This window comes from Botryllus schlosseri, chromosome 3 (assembly GCF_051294905.1).
Source record: "Botryllus schlosseri isolate E-star chromosome 3, Bs_hap1, whole genome shotgun sequence".
In the NCBI taxonomy this organism is placed as follows: domain Eukaryota; kingdom Metazoa; phylum Chordata; class Ascidiacea; order Stolidobranchia; family Styelidae; genus Botryllus; species Botryllus schlosseri.
Window position 1 is genome coordinate 31,043,638 of NC_137238.1, and position 18,444 is coordinate 31,062,081.

The 18,444-nt window shown below is 40.2% G+C and overlaps 2 protein-coding genes across 8 annotated transcripts; one reads left to right on the forward strand and one right to left on the reverse strand.

The window, feature by feature from the left end:
* Window positions 1–3,108: 3,108 nt before the first annotated feature.
* Window positions 3,109–5,117, forward strand: LOC145436364 (uncharacterized). Of its 2 annotated transcripts, none has more exons than XM_080313712.1 (3): window positions 3,109–3,802; window positions 3,862–4,142; window positions 4,792–5,117. In XM_080313712.1, exons 1-3 carry the CDS (start codon window positions 3,641–3,643, stop codon window positions 4,982–4,984), a joined length of 636 nt encoding a protein of 211 aa, XP_080169838.1. In that variant the 5' UTR covers window positions 3,109–3,640; the 3' UTR covers window positions 4,985–5,117. The 2 variants fall into 2 exon arrangements, with proteins under 2 accessions (XP_080169838.1, XP_080169839.1); XM_080313713.1 differs by having other exon boundaries at window positions 4,807–5,117.
* LOC145436362 (uncharacterized) lies at window positions 5,079–11,370 on the reverse strand. Of its 6 annotated transcripts, none has more exons than XM_080313709.1 (6): window positions 10,217–11,370; window positions 10,086–10,154; window positions 9,962–10,024; window positions 9,821–9,896; window positions 5,566–5,711; window positions 5,079–5,492 (listed from the first exon to the last, which is right to left on the reverse strand). In XM_080313709.1, the coding sequence occupies exons 1-5, from the start codon at window positions 10,352–10,354 to the stop codon at window positions 5,575–5,577; spliced, it is 483 nt and encodes a 160-aa protein (XP_080169835.1). In that variant the 5' UTR covers window positions 10,355–11,370; the 3' UTR covers window positions 5,079–5,492; window positions 5,566–5,574. The 6 variants fall into 6 exon arrangements, with proteins under 6 accessions (XP_080169835.1, XP_080169837.1, XP_080169836.1 ...); XM_080313711.1 differs by having other exon boundaries at window positions 5,079–5,456; window positions 5,532–5,711; XM_080313710.1 differs by having other exon boundaries at window positions 5,532–5,711.
* Between the last annotated feature and the right edge of the window lie 7,074 nt (window positions 11,371–18,444).

Sequence of the window (18,444 nt, forward strand, 5' to 3'; positions counted from 1 at the left end):
CACCATATAGGACACTATGGTATCAGTATCACCACAGAATAATAAACTTTATTCGATACCCAACATTTCATTGTGACGTCATAAATTCGAATATTTGAATTTTGGTGTTGTGGCTCTTTTAAAGTTGATATTTGTGATATGCGGCTCGCGCAACCCTGGTATACAGCGTTGTCACTGCGCTACAAAAAATATGTTGACAAATAACTTCATTCGAATGATGCTGTTGTTGATGTTGAATATTGAAATAAAAATCTAGCGCTTATCACCTGCTGGTCTAACATTCGAATGTATGTCATGGTTCTCAAAAGCCATTATCTGCCAACTTTCAGACCGGTCCACGAAATATATTTCAATTTTTTTCTCAATTGCAAAATGTTAGAGGTTGAAGACTTTAACACTAATTTGGGGAGTTTTTGACTGATTTAGAAATTTCGAACTTAATTTCCGAACGCTTTTTAACGGAGGATAGAGAGTTCATGGTATACTTTCATCTTATATGTCACAATGCTGCAGGTCTTGTACCAAACTGTTTAAAAGTAACCTCCAAGTCGTTCGCGACCAGTGATATGTAAAGGAAGACGTTTTAAGTACAATTTTACAATATCCGAATTAGCGAATTTGATAGTATAACATAAACTCAAATAGTACGACGCGTAGCGGGTATCGTATATATAATTATGCTAGTCCGCAAGTAGAAAAGCTTGAGAACCACCGATCTCTATTATATGCGTGGTGAGATGCAACTAAAACAATAGCAAAAACTACGACAAACAATAATCCATGTTCAGTTGTTCACTGATAACCAGAAAAATTGTAAATCAAGAGGTTGTCTTTTCAGGACAGCAGCTACCGACTCAGCAAGTCAATCACGAAAAAAAAAATGTCACCACAATGTCGACCTCGGTCGGACTGAATCTGCAACCCCTTGGTGTTGTAGCTGTGGATCATACCACTACGCTATCTCGCCACATTTTTTTCGCGTACAAATGAATTTAAGATGAACCGAATACGGTTTCGAGGTATTCACGGTGTATTCTAGTAATCAGATTTGCCGTAATATAACAAAACCTGTTCAGTAGAAAACAGTTTCGTGAATAGTTTACCTGTCACTGACAGGTGAATCAACACTACCAAACTTGAAAAAATCATCCACCAGTGTGGAGTGTCTCGTGTGTAGTCATGCCATGCAAGTTTTGTATTAAATAGTAAACCTGTTTCAATAATTATATAATGACAATGTGCCAAAACGCAGTGCGATATGTAGTAGCGCCGTCCTCAATTCGATCATATCCCAGTTCAGTCCAATCGTATCCTGTACTTGATTGTGAAAAGACATTATCTTATAGGATATCTTTTGATAGTATTCCGAGCGTGTCGGTGCCTTCACACCTTACGTCGATACTGCATCACAGTTGGTAAAGCGAACATATGTTATAGACCTCAAAGTCAAGACATTTTTAGAAATACACCAATCGAGTCGGTGCCGAATGAGCTTGGTATTACGACAGGGAGAATAGTGGTGCTTTGTGTAAGCATTTTCCATTTATATTGTAAAATGGGCATTTCATTCACAGATTTATATGTAAAGGTAAGACTAATTCGCGTCACTGTGTTTTGAGAGTTTTGCAGAGAGTAATGAGTAGCCTATGTATATATAGTAAATTGCAACGGCTATGTCGATGCGCTAGTTTCGTATGTTTAGTCAGAGATTTGACTGTGCGATGTGATAAGACTGTAACAGTTTTGCCTATTGAAAAATATAATATTATTGGAATAAACCCGAGTATTTTCGGCTGACATCTGTCAGGTGTACTCGTCAGCAACTACTTTAGTGGAGAATTAAATAGAACATTGTATATCAACATTCAACAGTCGACCAGTCTCGGCCACAAATATTTAAATATGTATATATTACTCGATTGTATACCTACGTTTTGTAGCTCCAAGTGTTTTGCCTGTATAAATCAGCCTAGCGGCGCGTGACATAGTAGACTTCATAACCATGAGAAGTACCATGCTATCTCGGTCTGTTCGTTGACAGGGATTAGAAAGTTACAGTGGCGTAGTGGTAATTCATACTATCTTGAGAGTAATTCATTCTCGTTTATGTTACAACGAGGATATGGCGCAATGATGCAATGCAATAGCATGGACATTGGACACGGACAACCACCAAGCTTCAATAATAAAACTCACTGAAATTCCACATTCAGTTCTAAATCGTATAATGTAGCTACAAGACGTTGAAGATGTCCGGTCATATATTGATAAATCAACGCGATTTTATCGACATGAATGAAGGAGGTCGAAGAGCTAAACGGCGCTTAAATAACATTGCGCGAATAGAGGCCACACTTGGCGGTCCGTCAATACTAATGTCTATTGGTACGATAATACTATCGACACCGCAAGACGGACTTCTATTTCAAAACACGCAGGACAAAATCGTTACTCACAGTTACCAAGGCATTTGGAGTGGATCGTTTTTGATGGTATGCGCAACTGTGGCGTTTCTGTCCGGCAAAAAGCAAAGCTCTGGGATATTTACCTTAAAGGGGCACTGCGCTCTAAAAATGATGTGGTCTAAAATTGAAGAAAAAAAATAAAGAAACGTTTTGGCCGCAACCATTTTCTTTAGAACGCCAACGTATAGGAGCTTCAATTTAATGAAATTTCCACAGGACCAGAACGCTCCAGCGGTCGCGGCTGTGCGTCATCGTTTCTTAACCCGTTGACAAAATTTATTGCTCGTTATCTTCATTGTCGCACTTGCTCGACCCGATAAGGCAGTCACTTAGAGAACGAACTTCAGACAGTTGTCACCCGATATTATGGAGGAATTATGTCTCACGCCAGGGCGGTTTAGTTACGTTAAGTATAAGCGTACGGTACCGGCGCTAAACCAGCGTACAATGTTAAGTCAGGAGGATTTGTGTCTGAAGCTTGTTATGACTCTATAATATTTGCCAGATGACTGATGCTGACAATTGAGATGCCATTGCAGCTATTGAGTTATATATTGATGCAAAGCTATTCATACAGCTGTAAATTTTAAGCAGTGATTTTACAGCGTATTACTGACTGCACAGAAGGGTTGTTCAATGTTCATATTTGAAAAATTGTCTGGAAACTTCGTTCGGCTAATTTCGAATGAAAGTGTAGTGTGTCTTCCTTTCCCTCAGAGCCCCTAAAGGTCCACGGGGCAATTCTCCTTACTACTGGATCTGCAATGTCGACCATGTCACCGGTTTATAGCTTTTGTGGCGTTATCAGTTGAAACCGGCCATGTAGTGATGGGATATTGTAATAAAATAGCTATGTTTACAAAATTGTACTTGAATGCAGTCCTATAACGGCCATATTCATCTCCGTTTTGCTCTACACAACCTGTCTATCGTGTTCATGGAAAGCATTGGTTGCACGATTGACATTGGCTTGTTTTGGATCGTACTTCAAAGAAGCGCCGTTGAGTTGCAAGTCGAGAACGAATGCAGACAGGCTTGTACAAATATTGTTGTGTGATATTTTTATCGTATGATGTTGTTCTCAGTTTTACAAATGAATTTTTGTTTCCATCAGTTCATTTATGCAATTCCTTTGACACGTAGATAATGTATAATTTGTTAAAATTATTACTGGTATGGAAGAAGATCTGTGTGATGTTATAACTACTGATGAAGACACAGATGTAGAAGATATCACGATATTTGGTGAGAGCCTGCCGTATCAATTCGAACCACAATATTCAGAGGAGGAATTTGCCCGTCTCGTTGCAACTCAAGAAACACAAACTCATGTCTCTGTAAGCATTGCACTGTGTTTCTTAAATGCAATTCATCAATGTTATTGTATTGGTCAAAGGAATCGTCAGAAAACCAGAGTCAACTTCGGACACTTGACAATGAATGGTGCAGCTGCTTGAACTGTCCACGCATGCCAAACGAGAATGAGTGTGTTTGCTGCAGGGAAATACAACAAATAATGGAGCTGCTGGGGAATGGAGGGTCGCCTTGCATAACAGAACATGACGATTTTATCCTACATATACAACCCTCCATTCTTGAAACATTTTTCAAAGTGAACAGAAAAAACTGGAATAATAACAATCAACCGCACGGTCCTGGCAGAAGACTTTCTAACAAGTAGGTCCTAGAACAGATGTCTCAAACTCAAATGTGCTCGTGGGCCAATTTCCTACTTTTTGCTGGTAGTTAAATATTGACGAATACTTCGAAATCCAGAATGCTGTCGCGGGCCGTACAAAATGGTCTCAAGGGCAGCATGCGGCGCGCAGGCCGCGTGTTTAAGAGAGAGAAATGTGATATTCTTTTTCGCCTGCACCATCAAGATGCTTTGACGACGGAGTTGTGATACGGCCCCATGAGGTCATCTAGTCTGCGCCACCGTTGTTTTTCTCCTCCATGCTATTCGTGATTGCTGAGTGCCTAGCAGGATAGCTGCGGATACCAGTTTTCGAGTCTTTGGTATGACCCGGCCGGGGATCAAACCCACAACCTACCGCTCGAGCAGCCGGACGCATAACCATTACACTATCTCGCTGGGTTGAGGCCTCTGTCCTAGTACATTTTGTATTGTGTTTAGTATTGGGCCTATATATATGTGACGTGACATGGTTGTTGGAGATGAACTACAGTTTCCTGCATTCTTAACCTATTATCGAATACTTTCCATAAAATGCCTACACTTTTTAATTTGAGAGCATCATATTCTCGGTCATCTCTATGCTGCTATTAGATTTCAGCATTTTTTATCGCTGCAGTATACTTTCAGATTTTCCAATTGCAGAAAATATCGCTTGGTGTCTTATCGTCACATACTGGAATGGATTATGGATGGCGAAGTTTTGGGTAGCAAAAACCGGATGCCCTTGCCAGCCCGCATCGTCACTGCTATAAGAGAGAAGTACCCTAGTGACGATGGACTGTATGTCAGTTTCAAATGGCCGACAGAAAACGAACTGTGATTAAAAACACTGCGGCTCTGCAATATAAGTCGAAATCAGTTCCGTATGGTGTACTGCATTCTATATTCCAACAGTGGCTGCTGTGTTTCATACATTGCTATTTTGATTTTTAATAAATACCAGACAATTGGAACATAGCTGGGGTATTACAACGGGGCAGTTAGTAGTAACTGGAAACATGTGGAAGAAATTAATTGAGCTAGTAAGCTGCCTAAGTAGCACTGCAATACGAAGTCATTGGCAAAGAATTACAAAGATTTAATATATCTCAGTCATGTTCGGGAACGCCGTTTCAAAAGTAATTCTTCTGTAGAGGGAGCTGGTTCTGGTGCTATGCTGACTGTATGCACATTTCTAGAAATGTTACTGCGGAAGTTGATGTCAGTGCGATTCTCGACAGTTCGTCTCAAAAGCTCTCTCGCATAGTGGTTCGTCTTCTTTTCATACATGCTTTTCAAGATCCACTCTTTTGCTGTCCGAGAGTAAATTTTTTTGAATCGTAGAACACCTGCTTAAACAAATATTTGGTAAGTAACTAAAAAAGTACCTTGACTTGCAGACATGTCATGGACACAGCAAACCTTCTCGTGTCACTGCCTGAAACCTCCCAACATTCTCATTGTGATCCAGGACTGCCAGTTCGGTTCGTGCAAGCATCGTGTCATAAGTAAAATGAAGACGTTTAGGTGCAAATTCCAGTATGACGTTGTGATAAACTTCCAATGATCTTAAAAACGGAAGGTGTGAAATTTAGTGATCTGACCACGCTCCGATAACTAGTGTCATCATCATAGGTCCAGACATGGGGTAATCGCGATTAGTAATCGTAATCGATTACGACGATTACAGCATTTTCAAGTAATCGTAATCGCAATCGATTATATTCAATAAAATTCCGAAGTAATCGTAATCGTAATCGACTACTTCCCATATCTAATCGATTTCTTTGTGAAAGAACGATTACTTTTTATTTGTACAAGGACTATGACATAAACTGAACATTCGTGAACAAGGGAGAGATATTATACCAGGCTCGTGATAGCACAAACGTCTGATTTTCAAATGTCATTGCTCATTATTACGTCAGAAGTAGCCTATTAGCTTTGCTAGTCATTGCGTAAGAAGTATCCACAGCAAATATATATATTCGATGTACGTATAAATTAGTCTGATTGTAAGAACACCCGCCGTGCTGTATATCAGAGTATCAAAACGTTCCACACGCCAGTACCTCGCAGCAGGATAATTAATCACCACTCTGCCTAGTTTAAAATAGTAACTTGTGTATTGATGTTTGGTTATGCTTATAGTTGAACGCAGTTTGACCGACGCTGCTTGGCGAGCAGTAGGCATATGTAGTGCGTACGTACACCGGACAAAGATTTGAAATTTTGTACTCGTCAACTAAAGCATTACGGTTTCCACAACGAAGCATTGAAAATAAACAGCTGCATCATAATCGAGCCGTTTTTGCCGTTTCTCGTAACGGCAGCTTGCAGTACATTATCTGTTGAAGTTGAAGGCAGAATTTTATGTTCTCTGCATCTTATTCTCATATGACTTTACTTGAAACGGGCGCCAATCCTCATTTCACAATTCTTTACTCAACATTGGGACCTGCCGTCATAGCTATGGGCTTATGTATCATGTTAGCGTGAGTTGTAGCTAGAATCAGGACCAAAACAGCAATTCGTCCCCCAGTCCAAACGTTGGTCTTTGGCCCTCATAGGGTGGTATTTTCAAGTTGAAGACTGAATTTCGTCAATAATATTGGCATACGCATTTTATTAATAATTATTTTAAATCCTCTCTCTGCCCCGAAGTTCAGAATTACCTGTAGAGCTGGGGTCACGTAATTCATAATTATAACGTCTGGTATCCTGTTTTACTTTAGTGTATGTTGTTAATTCGTGACCTCCGGTCTGTTATATAATCAAAAGATATTGTTGTATTCCAAACGTAGCAGACTAAAAGAAAAATTTTCGTGAGACTCAGACACAAATTGTCATGTCTTTAATGCTCTGTGGGTGCCCGGGTGGCATTTTCATTGTGGGCTCAGATTGGTAGGACCGTGGACTATTAGTCACGCCCACCCGGCGCGGCTATTGACAATGGACACATACCCTAAGTTTCGGCCAAGGTCTCTCTTTAGTAGCACACTTCGTGAAGTCGCGTGTTGGTCGAAACTGCATATGTCTTTTGGTGTGCCGTGGCACGGTATTAACTGGAACCTAAATGCCTATTACTATAAACTAGGGTTGCATTGAAAACAAAAATCAATTTTAAGCAAACATGTTTGAATCATGTTTTTTGAAGCCAGTCAAGACTGTGCATTGACATTGACAATTAAAAATATAGGGTAAATATAGCTCCTTTGACGAAATATCTGTCCTATAACTGTTGAACCGACTATTTTGAGGGTTCCAACCATCCCATATCGATGTACGTCGGCTAAATCGGGTGGTTATTGTCCGTATAGGCTCATACAACATGTTTGTTGAAAAGTATTTACACCATAATGGCATAATTTTACAACTTAAAAAAACACAATTTTGATATTTTTCAAGTCTTTGTTCAAAACATGTTTGAAACAAAGTGTTTTAAACAACCATTTGTTTTAAATGCAGCTCTACTATAAATAATGTAGGCTATGCTTTTTTGTTGAGGGGAAGACGTATGCATTTTAAAATCAAGCTTTTCTCTCTTTCGAAAATACACAATAATTTATGCTGGTCTACGAAATACTTTGAGTCCTCGTCGAGCTCGCTCCTCACCCTATTGGGAAATTTGGGGTGCGGCAGTAATGGACCTGGCAAGAATGCAAATCGTTGGGTGCGATAAATCGTCCTCTATAAAAATGGGCAATAGGTAGGCTACATTATGACGCAATAAGCAAATGACGCTTCTTTTTTAAAGGAAGTTTGTTATCTCATTAGGCCTTTTCGCGCAATCCATATATTGTTTCCAATATAACGTCTAAGATGCAAAATAAATGTAATCGTGAGTAATCGTGATTACTTTTCCAATGTAATCGTAATCGACTACTTCCTGATTTTGCTGTAATCGTAATCGTTCTCGCGTCATTCAGAAGTAATCGTAATCGCAATCGATTACATTCATGAAGTAATCACCCCATGTCTGCATAGGTCTATATTAGCAATTTTATCAGTTCAATACACCACAAAAATACAATACAATGAAAATAAAAGGATAGGAAAGTGTCGAAGCGACTTAGGGTAGTCTATGGAATCAGACACCAGGATTGTAATGATTCGACTCAAATCACGATTTTCTGATGACTCGACTCGAGTCAATCTGTGTATTGATTCGACTTGGACTCGAGTCATTGCGCATGACTTGAACCAAGTCATATGACTCGAGACTCAGACAGCCAAGACCAACATTTCATTGTAATTTGAAGAGCAGTACAGTAACCACCCTGTTGAGATTTCGTCTATTGGTACTGGTACTTGAAAATGCGATCAGAAACTGCTAAAAGTGAAAATTGGTATAACATGAATGCGAAGCATTTGATATCACCAACCAGAGTTTTTAAAAAAAGTGGATTCAACAAGAATGCTGAAGAGTCACAAGCTATCCAGTCACACGCCCATGCCCACGGATCTAATGGACTGAAATATATAAACGAAATATTGCAAAAGAAAGCAAGACAGTGTCCCAAGATAAAAGTAGAGTATGAACTACTGTTCAACAACTTGCACAGCAATAACCAAGTCAAATTAGTGGGCCTATCAGGACCTTACAGTATGTCCTACCTTTTCAAACACACCTTACTCAGTTCTACCGGCTGGTAGCCTAGATTAGATTACGTGAGCAGAGAGACGTTATAAAAATTGCTAGCAATCTATATGCAATTCCCGATCATATATTGACCGACTCAATCATGAAATATAGAAATTTCTCTTTCTTCGCGCGTGTAGGCGAGAAGAGCTGACTCACTAAATGTGTGACAGCCTACTAGACTATTTCGCGCATCCCAGACATAGTATAGACCTGATACTAATTGCAGAGTGATACCTGGGTGAATCTCGGTACGGTTTGTCTATAATATGGGAGCAGCGATGATTCTCAAAGTTAAAGTAATTAAAAAAATAATAATAAAAAAATCAAGAATTGTTTGAACACAAGACACCGATTCCATACAGGTAGAGTGATACAGCTGATGGAGCCGTGTTACAGCTGATAGCTGATACAGCTTTATATCCAGAGGGTGATACAGCTGATACAGCTTTATATCCACAGGGTGATACAGCTGATACAGCTTTATATCTACAGGGTGATACAGCTGATACAGCTTTATATCCACAGGGTGATACAGCTGATACAGCTTTATATCCACAGAGTGATACAACTGATACAGCTGATACAGCTTTATATCCACAGGGTGATACAGCTGATACAGCTTTATATCCACAGGGTGATACAGCTGATACAGCTTTATATCTACAGGGTGATACAGCTGATACAGCTTTATATCCACAGGGTGATACAGCTGATACAGCTTTATATCCACAGAGTGATACAACTGATACAGCTGATACAGCTTTATATCCACAGGGTGATACAGCTGGTACAGCTTTATATTCACAGGGTGATACAGCTGATACAGCTTTATATCCACAGGGTGATACAGCTGATACAGCTTTATATCTACAGGGTGATACAGCTGATACAGCTTTATATCCACAGGGTGATACAGCTGATACAGCTTTATATCCACAGAGTGATACAACTGATACAGCTGATACAGCTTTATATCCACAGGGCCCATGTATACTGGTAACCTTCTCAAATCAATTCACTCAAGTGTACTTACTGGAAGCTTGTGCGTGGAACGTCCTTTACTGATGCCTGTATTAGATTTCGATTCAATAAAATCTGAATCCGATGACTGAACAAAAACAGTGCAAATCTCTATAGAATCATTGCCATGTGAAATTGAAAACAAGGACTTACATTGCAAGATTCTTGAGTTTTAGTGATCGTAGATTCTTCGATTGCTGTTGTATGCGTAACGGTCTGTCGAGATAAATGTTATATAATGCATTTGGGAACTTTCAATATAGTTACCAACAAATACCTTGGACTTGGTCGGCTTCCTACCAATCAATTTCGAACATGTTAGGCCCATAAAATCTGAGTCAGATTCCTAAACAGAGATGAATAAAAGTCAATCCAACATGCTGTAGGGAAAAGCAAATGTAGCCTTACTTGACAAGATTCTGCCAAAGATTGATCTTTGTCCAAAACTATAGTCAATTTCCGATCTGATACGTTCTTGGTTTTATAGAACTGCTTTGTAAGATACAACGAAGGTACAGCTTCTATCAAGAAATACAAGAGAACCATTTATAATATGCATGAGAGTTTGCTAGAGATGATTGCCACCAACCCCTTCTAAGTCGTCGACGCTTGCCACCGGTATCTCCTTTACGGGGACGAGTATAATCGCCTATCTTGAAATGCCTACTGCATACAATCTTGAATCTTTTTCTGCTCTATCTTGTTCAACGAGATTCCTATGGCATTAAACCACTGGCGCCTTAGTGCAATTCCAGAAGGAATTTTATGAAGAGTATGCGTTGCGTCATTCGTTGTAACTTCACACGATGTAACGGCACATCTTGTCATTGCAGCTTGCAATAATGTCAATGCATTGGTTTATCCTCAATACAAAGTGGAACAAACTTATTATGAAGATTCTGGGTGGAGCAAGACAATACTGTAGACGTTTTTTCAGGATAACAGAAATTTCTTATCCACAACACGAATACCACCAATCAGTGTTCCCCATGAACATGACAAAATTTATGACATTCAAAATTGTGTTCAGGGTTCGGGTACTGTAGTAAAATTCATCATCCCTAACCGTAATCCAACGGTACGCAAACCCAACCTGAACCCACAACTCAGCCTCCACAAAAAGCATACCGGTATATATCGCCAGAGAGGAATTGGTGGCCAACGTCACGCGCAACTTTTCATAACAACATCGCAACATCGTTTGTTCAAAGCCGTATCTAAACCGCCTTGGCGTGTAAACATATTTACTTCATAACATTGGCTGACAACTATCTAAAGTTCGTTCTCAGCGAGACTGACTAATCGCGTAGAGCAAGTGCCTCGGTTTTGGCATCGTGCCCTTATCGAATGTAATGTAATGTTTACATTCGATAGTGCCATGTAACGGGTTAAGAAATGACGCGCAGCCGTGACCGCTGGAGCGTTCTGGTCCTGTGGAAATTTCATTAAATTGAAGCTCCTTTACGTTGGCGTTCTAAAGAAAATGGTTGCGGCCAAAATGTTTCTTTATTTTTTTTCTTCAATTTAAGACCACATCATTTTTAGAGCGCAGTGCCCCTTTAAGTGTGATACCATCGACGGCGACTGCTATTGTATTATTTGCATCCGTGATATTATCTGTATTATCTGCCACCGTCCATACGTACCTGGGGCAACCTATGATGGTTTCACTGCACGCGATTGTCATTGTTTTGGGGTTTGCGGGGCTAATCACGGCGGTTGTACATTCATGCATTTCCGGTAGACAAAAATGCAACGTTTGCGTGCGTTTCTCTCGGCGACTGATGGAAAACACGTCGTTGGCGACCAGCGATGCTCCAAATCACCCCACCGTCAAGACACAAGACATGCAGAATATCGAATGCGCGTCTGGTTCAGGGCCGATTCACCAGCAGATTTATCAGGAAATCTGAGGTCTATACATTGGCTATTCAACGTTGCTGACAATTATTGCGATGTCATCGAAGCACTGTGCTACCAGTTCAAATCGATTTTGCGATTATTGCTGTTGTTTAAGTATTTATCGTGTGTCGACTATATTCTTAAATACGATTCCTCATCCTGCGGGAGGCGGGTGGCGCAGTTGGTTAAGCGCTAGCGTTACGACACCAATGGTAGTGGTTTGGATCCCGTTTCGGAGAAACTTCTATGTGTAGGAGGTCTCTCTGGGCTCCTCATCGCCGATCGCATGAAAAGCCCAGACCGAAAGTGAGCCGTGCTACAAATTGACAGCCAAGACCACGATGGGACGCGCGGATGCGAAAGAGAATGGCGCCTTAATGAGTGAAACATTGAAGAAGACGTCCCCAACATTACCACAAACAAAGACAAAGAACATTACGAACGTTCGTGTCGTTGTGCACATGGCCTGAAAAGGGCGAGAACACGAATGTCAAATGTGAAATAATAATAATATTCATCCGGCTTGTAATACGCGCCACTTTGCTAACAGGCTTTTGTAAGACTTAGACCAGTGGTTCCCAACCTTTATCCCCCCACGTATCATTTCGACGTTTTATGCAGTGCTCGCGTACCAGCTACATAAGTTACGTGCGGCGCGAAGACGGTCACAAATATCCCCGCCGTATTGAGCTGCCGAGGTCAGCGAAACAGAAAATAAACTGCCCATTTTCGGGTGCATTATATGACTTCTGTAGTGGATACATTAGGAATTCTTGTGGTCAAATTATAGCTAACTAACCTGCGGATAGATGCGCAATTCGTGATTCACGATTGAGTGATGCGATGCGCTGCCGATTCGTGGTTGATTAATACCATGTAAGCGGCTGGTTGTCGGCCAGATTGACTGTTGAAAATGCAGTTGTGGTACGGCTTTCAGAGGATGTCAGTAGGATATTTGATGAGCGAAAGAAACATGATATTCATTCAATTATTGATATCAATTAGTTTCAATATTGGCTTCAGCTAAGGAGCCAATCAATGGCCCCCGTCAATAGCTAGATGTACGCTACCACTAAATAACCTGTTCTCAGTGCCCTGTGTGATGTCCGAACCAAACATAACTGCATTTCTAAAAGTCAATTTGGCCGACAACCAGCCGCTTGCATGCTATGAAATGAACCACGTGTTGCGCAGCTATCCGTAAATTAGTTATCTATAGTCAAATATATTAAAACGGTTAGGTTAGGTAAGAAACCCAATGCTGTACGACTAGATCTCTTTCCCGTAAGCCGTCATTGGTGGGATTTCCCTTACCCACAACGACGATCTTACCACCAGGACGACGGGTTCAAAAAACTCAAAATCAAACCTACTTGAACTAATGACTCGCCTCGGTCGGAAACAAAAACAGAATCTACTCGCGTACCACCTGGAAGAACCTCGCGCACCACTAGTTGTACGCGTACCACAAGTTGAGAACCACTGACTTAAGCGTATCAGATTATTGATAAGAGCGTCGATAAACCTATCATATATGAGCTCTAGACTAGTCCCGTTGTCGCTGTAGCTATCTTTCTAACTCTCAAAATTGTATTTTCCATGTTAACGCGAAGGTTCCGTCCTACCATCGCATGACATGCATGGTGGAGTGACTGAGAAAATTGCAAGCGTTATAAGTGCGGTGCATAATGAAATTTACGCAAATTAAATTTGAAATCAAATGGAAGCTCATTGTATCAAGAAACTTTTGAGGCAAACGCTGTAAATGTGGTATTAGCATATCGACGGATTTCGTTTATCAGTTCAGGCATCAGCGTTGGAGGGCACCTTAGCAGTGACAATACACAGAACGCATGAGCCGAGGCAAAAGGGATTAAGTCACCCAATACCAAAACATGGGTAACCGCTTCTAATGCAGTATGCAAAGGGACAGCGGATATTAACATACAGCCAGAGTTTGACCGGCCCGCAGAGAGTTTTTATTATGAAAGTGAAATTTTAATCTGAACGTCATGTCAAATTTTATACGTCACAGAATGAATCCAAGTTTGCCAACCTGAGAAAGACTGTAATGAAACTACTTGTCCTGTTCGTGTCTGCATACATTTGCGAGGAAACATTTTCGACCATTAACAAGACAAGGTTGAGTTTCAATACAACTGATGTTCAGGTGCAGTCTTTACTAAGGGTTTCTACATCGGACATGCAGCAAGAGCACTTGTAGAAAACCTTGATCTATCGCAGATGTCGAATTAACTTTTAGAAGTATTGAAGTATATAAGGTTAATAAATTTATTATATATTGTTTTTATTCTCGATGCTTTGACGTAGAATTTACATCAAATACAATTTATTCCTTGTATAGGGGAATAAATACGGGAATAATGTATCCATTATGTAATCCGGCACGCCGAGTACCTAATTTTTTATATCAGGCCCGCCGATCGGAGATGTTTCCCGCTCCTGATTTAAGAGTAATTCTATATACGAATATGCATGAGTCTTTGTACAGGTGTACACTTTCCAGTGGCCATATTCAATAAATATATTGTCGAATACGCAGAGATAAACTGTATTGATGCCATGAAACTATAAGTCAATGCTAATTATACCCGCACGGGATCTTAGAATCGTTACTAAATATAGGTTAAAGTGACTAAAAGTTGAAGATTAGACATCAAAACAACGTGATGTCAACATTAGAATGAAAAGGACATTGGGGTAAAAGGTGCATACAAGCCACTAGCATTCAATCAATAAGCACTAAGCAGTCACCAATTCAAACGACTTGATTAATACGTTAACACAAGAACAACGAGAGAATTCCAAAATAGAAAATTCAATGGAAGAGGTACGCCTCCTGCGGCAGCCACTAGTTTACCGATTACATGTGATTATCTGATTTGATTTCGCTGTTTTATATGCGAAATCGCAAAATCTAAAAATACTTTCAGTGGAATATATGAATATGATTATTAAAGTCTCTATTACCCGATCAAACAATGGAAATCTGGTCGATTAGTATCATGGCTCACACCGCTCCATCAATCGTTCAGTCTGTAATTGGCTTTTCCGGCTCCTTTTCGAGGTCTTCAATAACGACGTCACTACCGATTCGGTTTGATCGTTGGGTAGGTAGAGCGGAGCCCAAGCATTCCAGATATACACAGCGAATGGTGTGGGAAATTGCGATCGGCACAGTTACCAGACAAAGTCCCACGATCGCAATATGCATAGCAAAGACGGTCTCGAGACACAAGACATCTCCTTTATCCGGCATAACAATCGTTAGAACTGCATGTAGGTTTATGACACCGGCGACAATTCCCGACACGATATTTGCGACATGCATCTGCTTTCGATCTTTCTTGACTAGAACCAAACCTAAAATCCCAAGAATAAGGGTGGAGAGGCCGGAAAAGATCCCAGTAGCATTTCTCGCGACTCTTTTCAGCTGATTCAATTCGGTAGTCCGACATGCCCCTGTTTCATAATTATAATTACGTCGTGCATCATTTTCACTGATATTATATGTGGTCGGGATCAGAGCAATTCCCAGCGATATCGCAGCAGTTGCAATGATCAATTCTGCAATAGAGTGTGGTATGAGAAATCTTCTGCTCCCCTGTTGGCCTTTACTTTGTTGCATCGTTCCTATCTGTTGTCGCGTGGCCACTTATGCTTGATTCGTGTCCAAGTTAACAGAGTGTTTGTGCTATATCTTGGGCAGCTTTCTGTATCAATTAACATTTATGGAGTAATATGATGACCTGCAGAGAGACAGAGGTATAGATCTTTATCATATAGGTACACCGTATTCATGCGAGTGATAGATTAGATTTCGTCGACACACGAGGGATTTTGCTAACATTGCCCCACAACGTAGGGCCCGAAAAGTGAGTCCATCAATTTTTATAATTCCTTCGAATACAAGGCATTGCATTCACTAAAGCAATTCGAATGAACGTATGGGTCTTTAATGACCTTTCCTGCGTTTTCCAAGCTATTTTGATTGACGGCGTTGTTTGGACATGAAGACACGGCGCCACCGCGAATACATAGTTTGTGATATTTGAAGGTGGACCTGATATGAAAATGGTATCAGAATATGGTATTTCAATGAAATGCACCGAACGAAGCAATTTGCTTGTTGATTTCGTATTTTAGAATGGCGACGCACAGTGTTTGATAATGTATTAGGCATCTCGCTATGTCAATGTGTTGTGCAGATTCGACTTGATCATTGTTACCACAGCACAACCGCCTTCGCACTATTATGAAGCGACAAAAATGACAAGAACCGTAAGAGCTTTACAGACAACTAGCTGATCATGCCAGACGCTGCTCAACGAGCTTTAGTCGTAAACTAGAGGTCGGGAATCTTTTTCGTCCAAAGGAGCCACATTCGCCCAATATTTTCCGTTGTAATTCACAACAAGCCATCTTGCTCTTAGTGGACGATTTTCGAACCGCTGTACCTTAATAAATATTTACGTTTGTCTGAAATCGATTATTATACTTACACAGGGAAGTGCAGTGTATGTGTGTGTGAACATAATTTTCTGTACACGCGTCTGTGCGATCCTCATGATAATCGTGCGTACCGTTATACATCTTAATCTGAGCTGAACTCGTTTGCCACAACCTCGAGACTTCGTATTTCGTTCACATGAATATACTCAAACTCTCGTACATAAGTTCCTGATTATTAAATGTATGAATGTATGATGAACCTTGAAAAAACCTGCTTCAAATGTTCCCGGATGAAATTTTGCAGTTACACTCTCGATTGATCAATGCAACTACGAGCGCTGAAAAATAGTTGTGATCGAACGCTGTCGTACAAACTGTAAATGTATACGAATGCTACCGATTATATAATTATGCGTCGCCAGGCGATGAATAAAAACAATAATCGTTCTGCATAACATTATGAACATATCTAACTCAAAATAGGAAGAGATATCGCTCATAAACTGTACTTTTCCAAATGTATGAACTGTCGATGTGATCGAATCGAACCAATAACTGACAGTATGTGTTGCCAGGCGTTGAATTAAAACATTTTTGACAATGCTACGCGTGCTATTCTTAAGTAGTCTAGTTCAACCCAAAACACGACGCGCTGTCGCCCATTGACAGTCTTCAAACGTATAGGAACTGTAAATGTGTACGAATTTAAACAATGACTATGTGTTACAGATCGATAACTGAAAACGTAACGTCGGACAAAACCGATTTCAAATAACGTTGATACAAAACATGACGCAAAGAATATCAACATTGTTAAACAGTACATTCTGCGCGGCCGTGTTGTTGATGAGGTTTTTCGTCCATTCATTTCTGAGCTTATCATCGACAATGACCAGTTGAAACATGAACGACGTTTCTCAGCGTTTGCTCGAATTTTAACCGTAGTACTTTGATTGCATCGCATTTTCGGAACCCCGAAACAAAACATTTTGCCGGCAAGTAACACGAAAGTAGCATTGTTACGTTCGAGTTTTGAATTTTACATTTCTCTTGTAGCAACGGTTGAAAGTTACAATGAAAAACAGTAAAACAGGGCTGACCAACGTTTTCGGCCAAAGGACCACATGATATTTACGAACCATTGCGCGGTACACTTGAATGATGATGACCTTCTATTTACTCGTCTAATAGGAGCGAACCGTATTAGGTAACGTTGAAGACAAGACTTACATTACTATATACGCTTTAAAATTGATACAATAATGTCATTTAAACTCTGTGTGCAACTGTGCAGTGTGCAATGGACAGTGACAGATAACGCAGATAATATCACGGAGGCAAATGATACGATAGCAGTCGGAGACGACATTATCAAACCTAAGGTAGATTACCTAGACCAAGAGTGTCAAAATCTAATTACGTTTCGAGCCGGACTATGAGCGGTGCTACAATGGCATATATTATATTAGTACATGGTAATTATACCATATATTCATGGGGGTTTTATTCTAACATATATAGCAATACCATTCTTCGCGAACAATCGAATAGGTAAAAATACGATGATTGCTCGGTAGAATACAGTTATGAACCGGTAAAACATATTTCTATGCTTCTTCAGCTCTAGTCCTAATCTGGCTTTAGCCCTGTATATGCGTTGTGAGGAATACAAATGATTCAACTGCAAACGCGGACGTTGGAATTTGGTTCATTTATTATATTCGCACGTCTCTGGATTCCGGGGACCCTTTCAGTCAGAAATGACACAGAAGTGCGACAATAGATTCCTAAATTTTAGTTTTGTGTAACTAATATATTCTCTATGTAAACTGGATATAAGGGTTCGGCTTCGGCGTTTTCTCTTCTGTGGATAACTACATTTTGGTTCATTTCACCATACCATTCTGAACTCAATGTGCACTATTTGCCTTCTCGAAATGGTGCGTCAATGTCTCCCACTTGCGCATCGAAGTAGCGTAATCGGTGAAGAAGGACACTTCACACTTCGGACATGAAAAATTTGGTAAATACGTTACAATTCAGAAGCAAAATTCCCCCATAATATTACATAGTTCTCCCTAAGGGGGAATTCACTATCGGTTGAAAATCACTGCACTACTCTATATCGCGTACAAATGAAAGCGGTATATTCTAGTAATCAGATTTGCTGCAATATAACAAAACCGGTTGATTGGAAAACCGTTTCGAAAATAGTCTTCCCTTCACTTAAAGGCGAATCTTCACAACTAAACTTGAACGAA

Bases quoted from the DNA above. Each gene is read 5' to 3' on its own strand.
- LOC145436364 (XM_080313712.1), top strand. From the start codon at position 3,641: ATGGAAGAAGATCTGTGTGATGTTATAACTACTGATGAAGACACAGAT. The intron at 3,803-3,861 runs GTAAGCATTGCA...TATTGGTCAAAG, and splicing joins AAACACAAACTCATGTCTCT to GAATCGTCAGAAAACCAGAG. The intron at 4,143-4,791 runs GTAGGTCCTAGA...GTATACTTTCAG, and splicing joins GGCAGAAGACTTTCTAACAA to ATTTTCCAATTGCAGAAAAT.
- LOC145436362 (XM_080313706.1), bottom strand. From the start codon at position 9,776: ATGGGCCCTGTGGATATAAAGCTGTATCAGCTGTATCAGTTGTATCAC.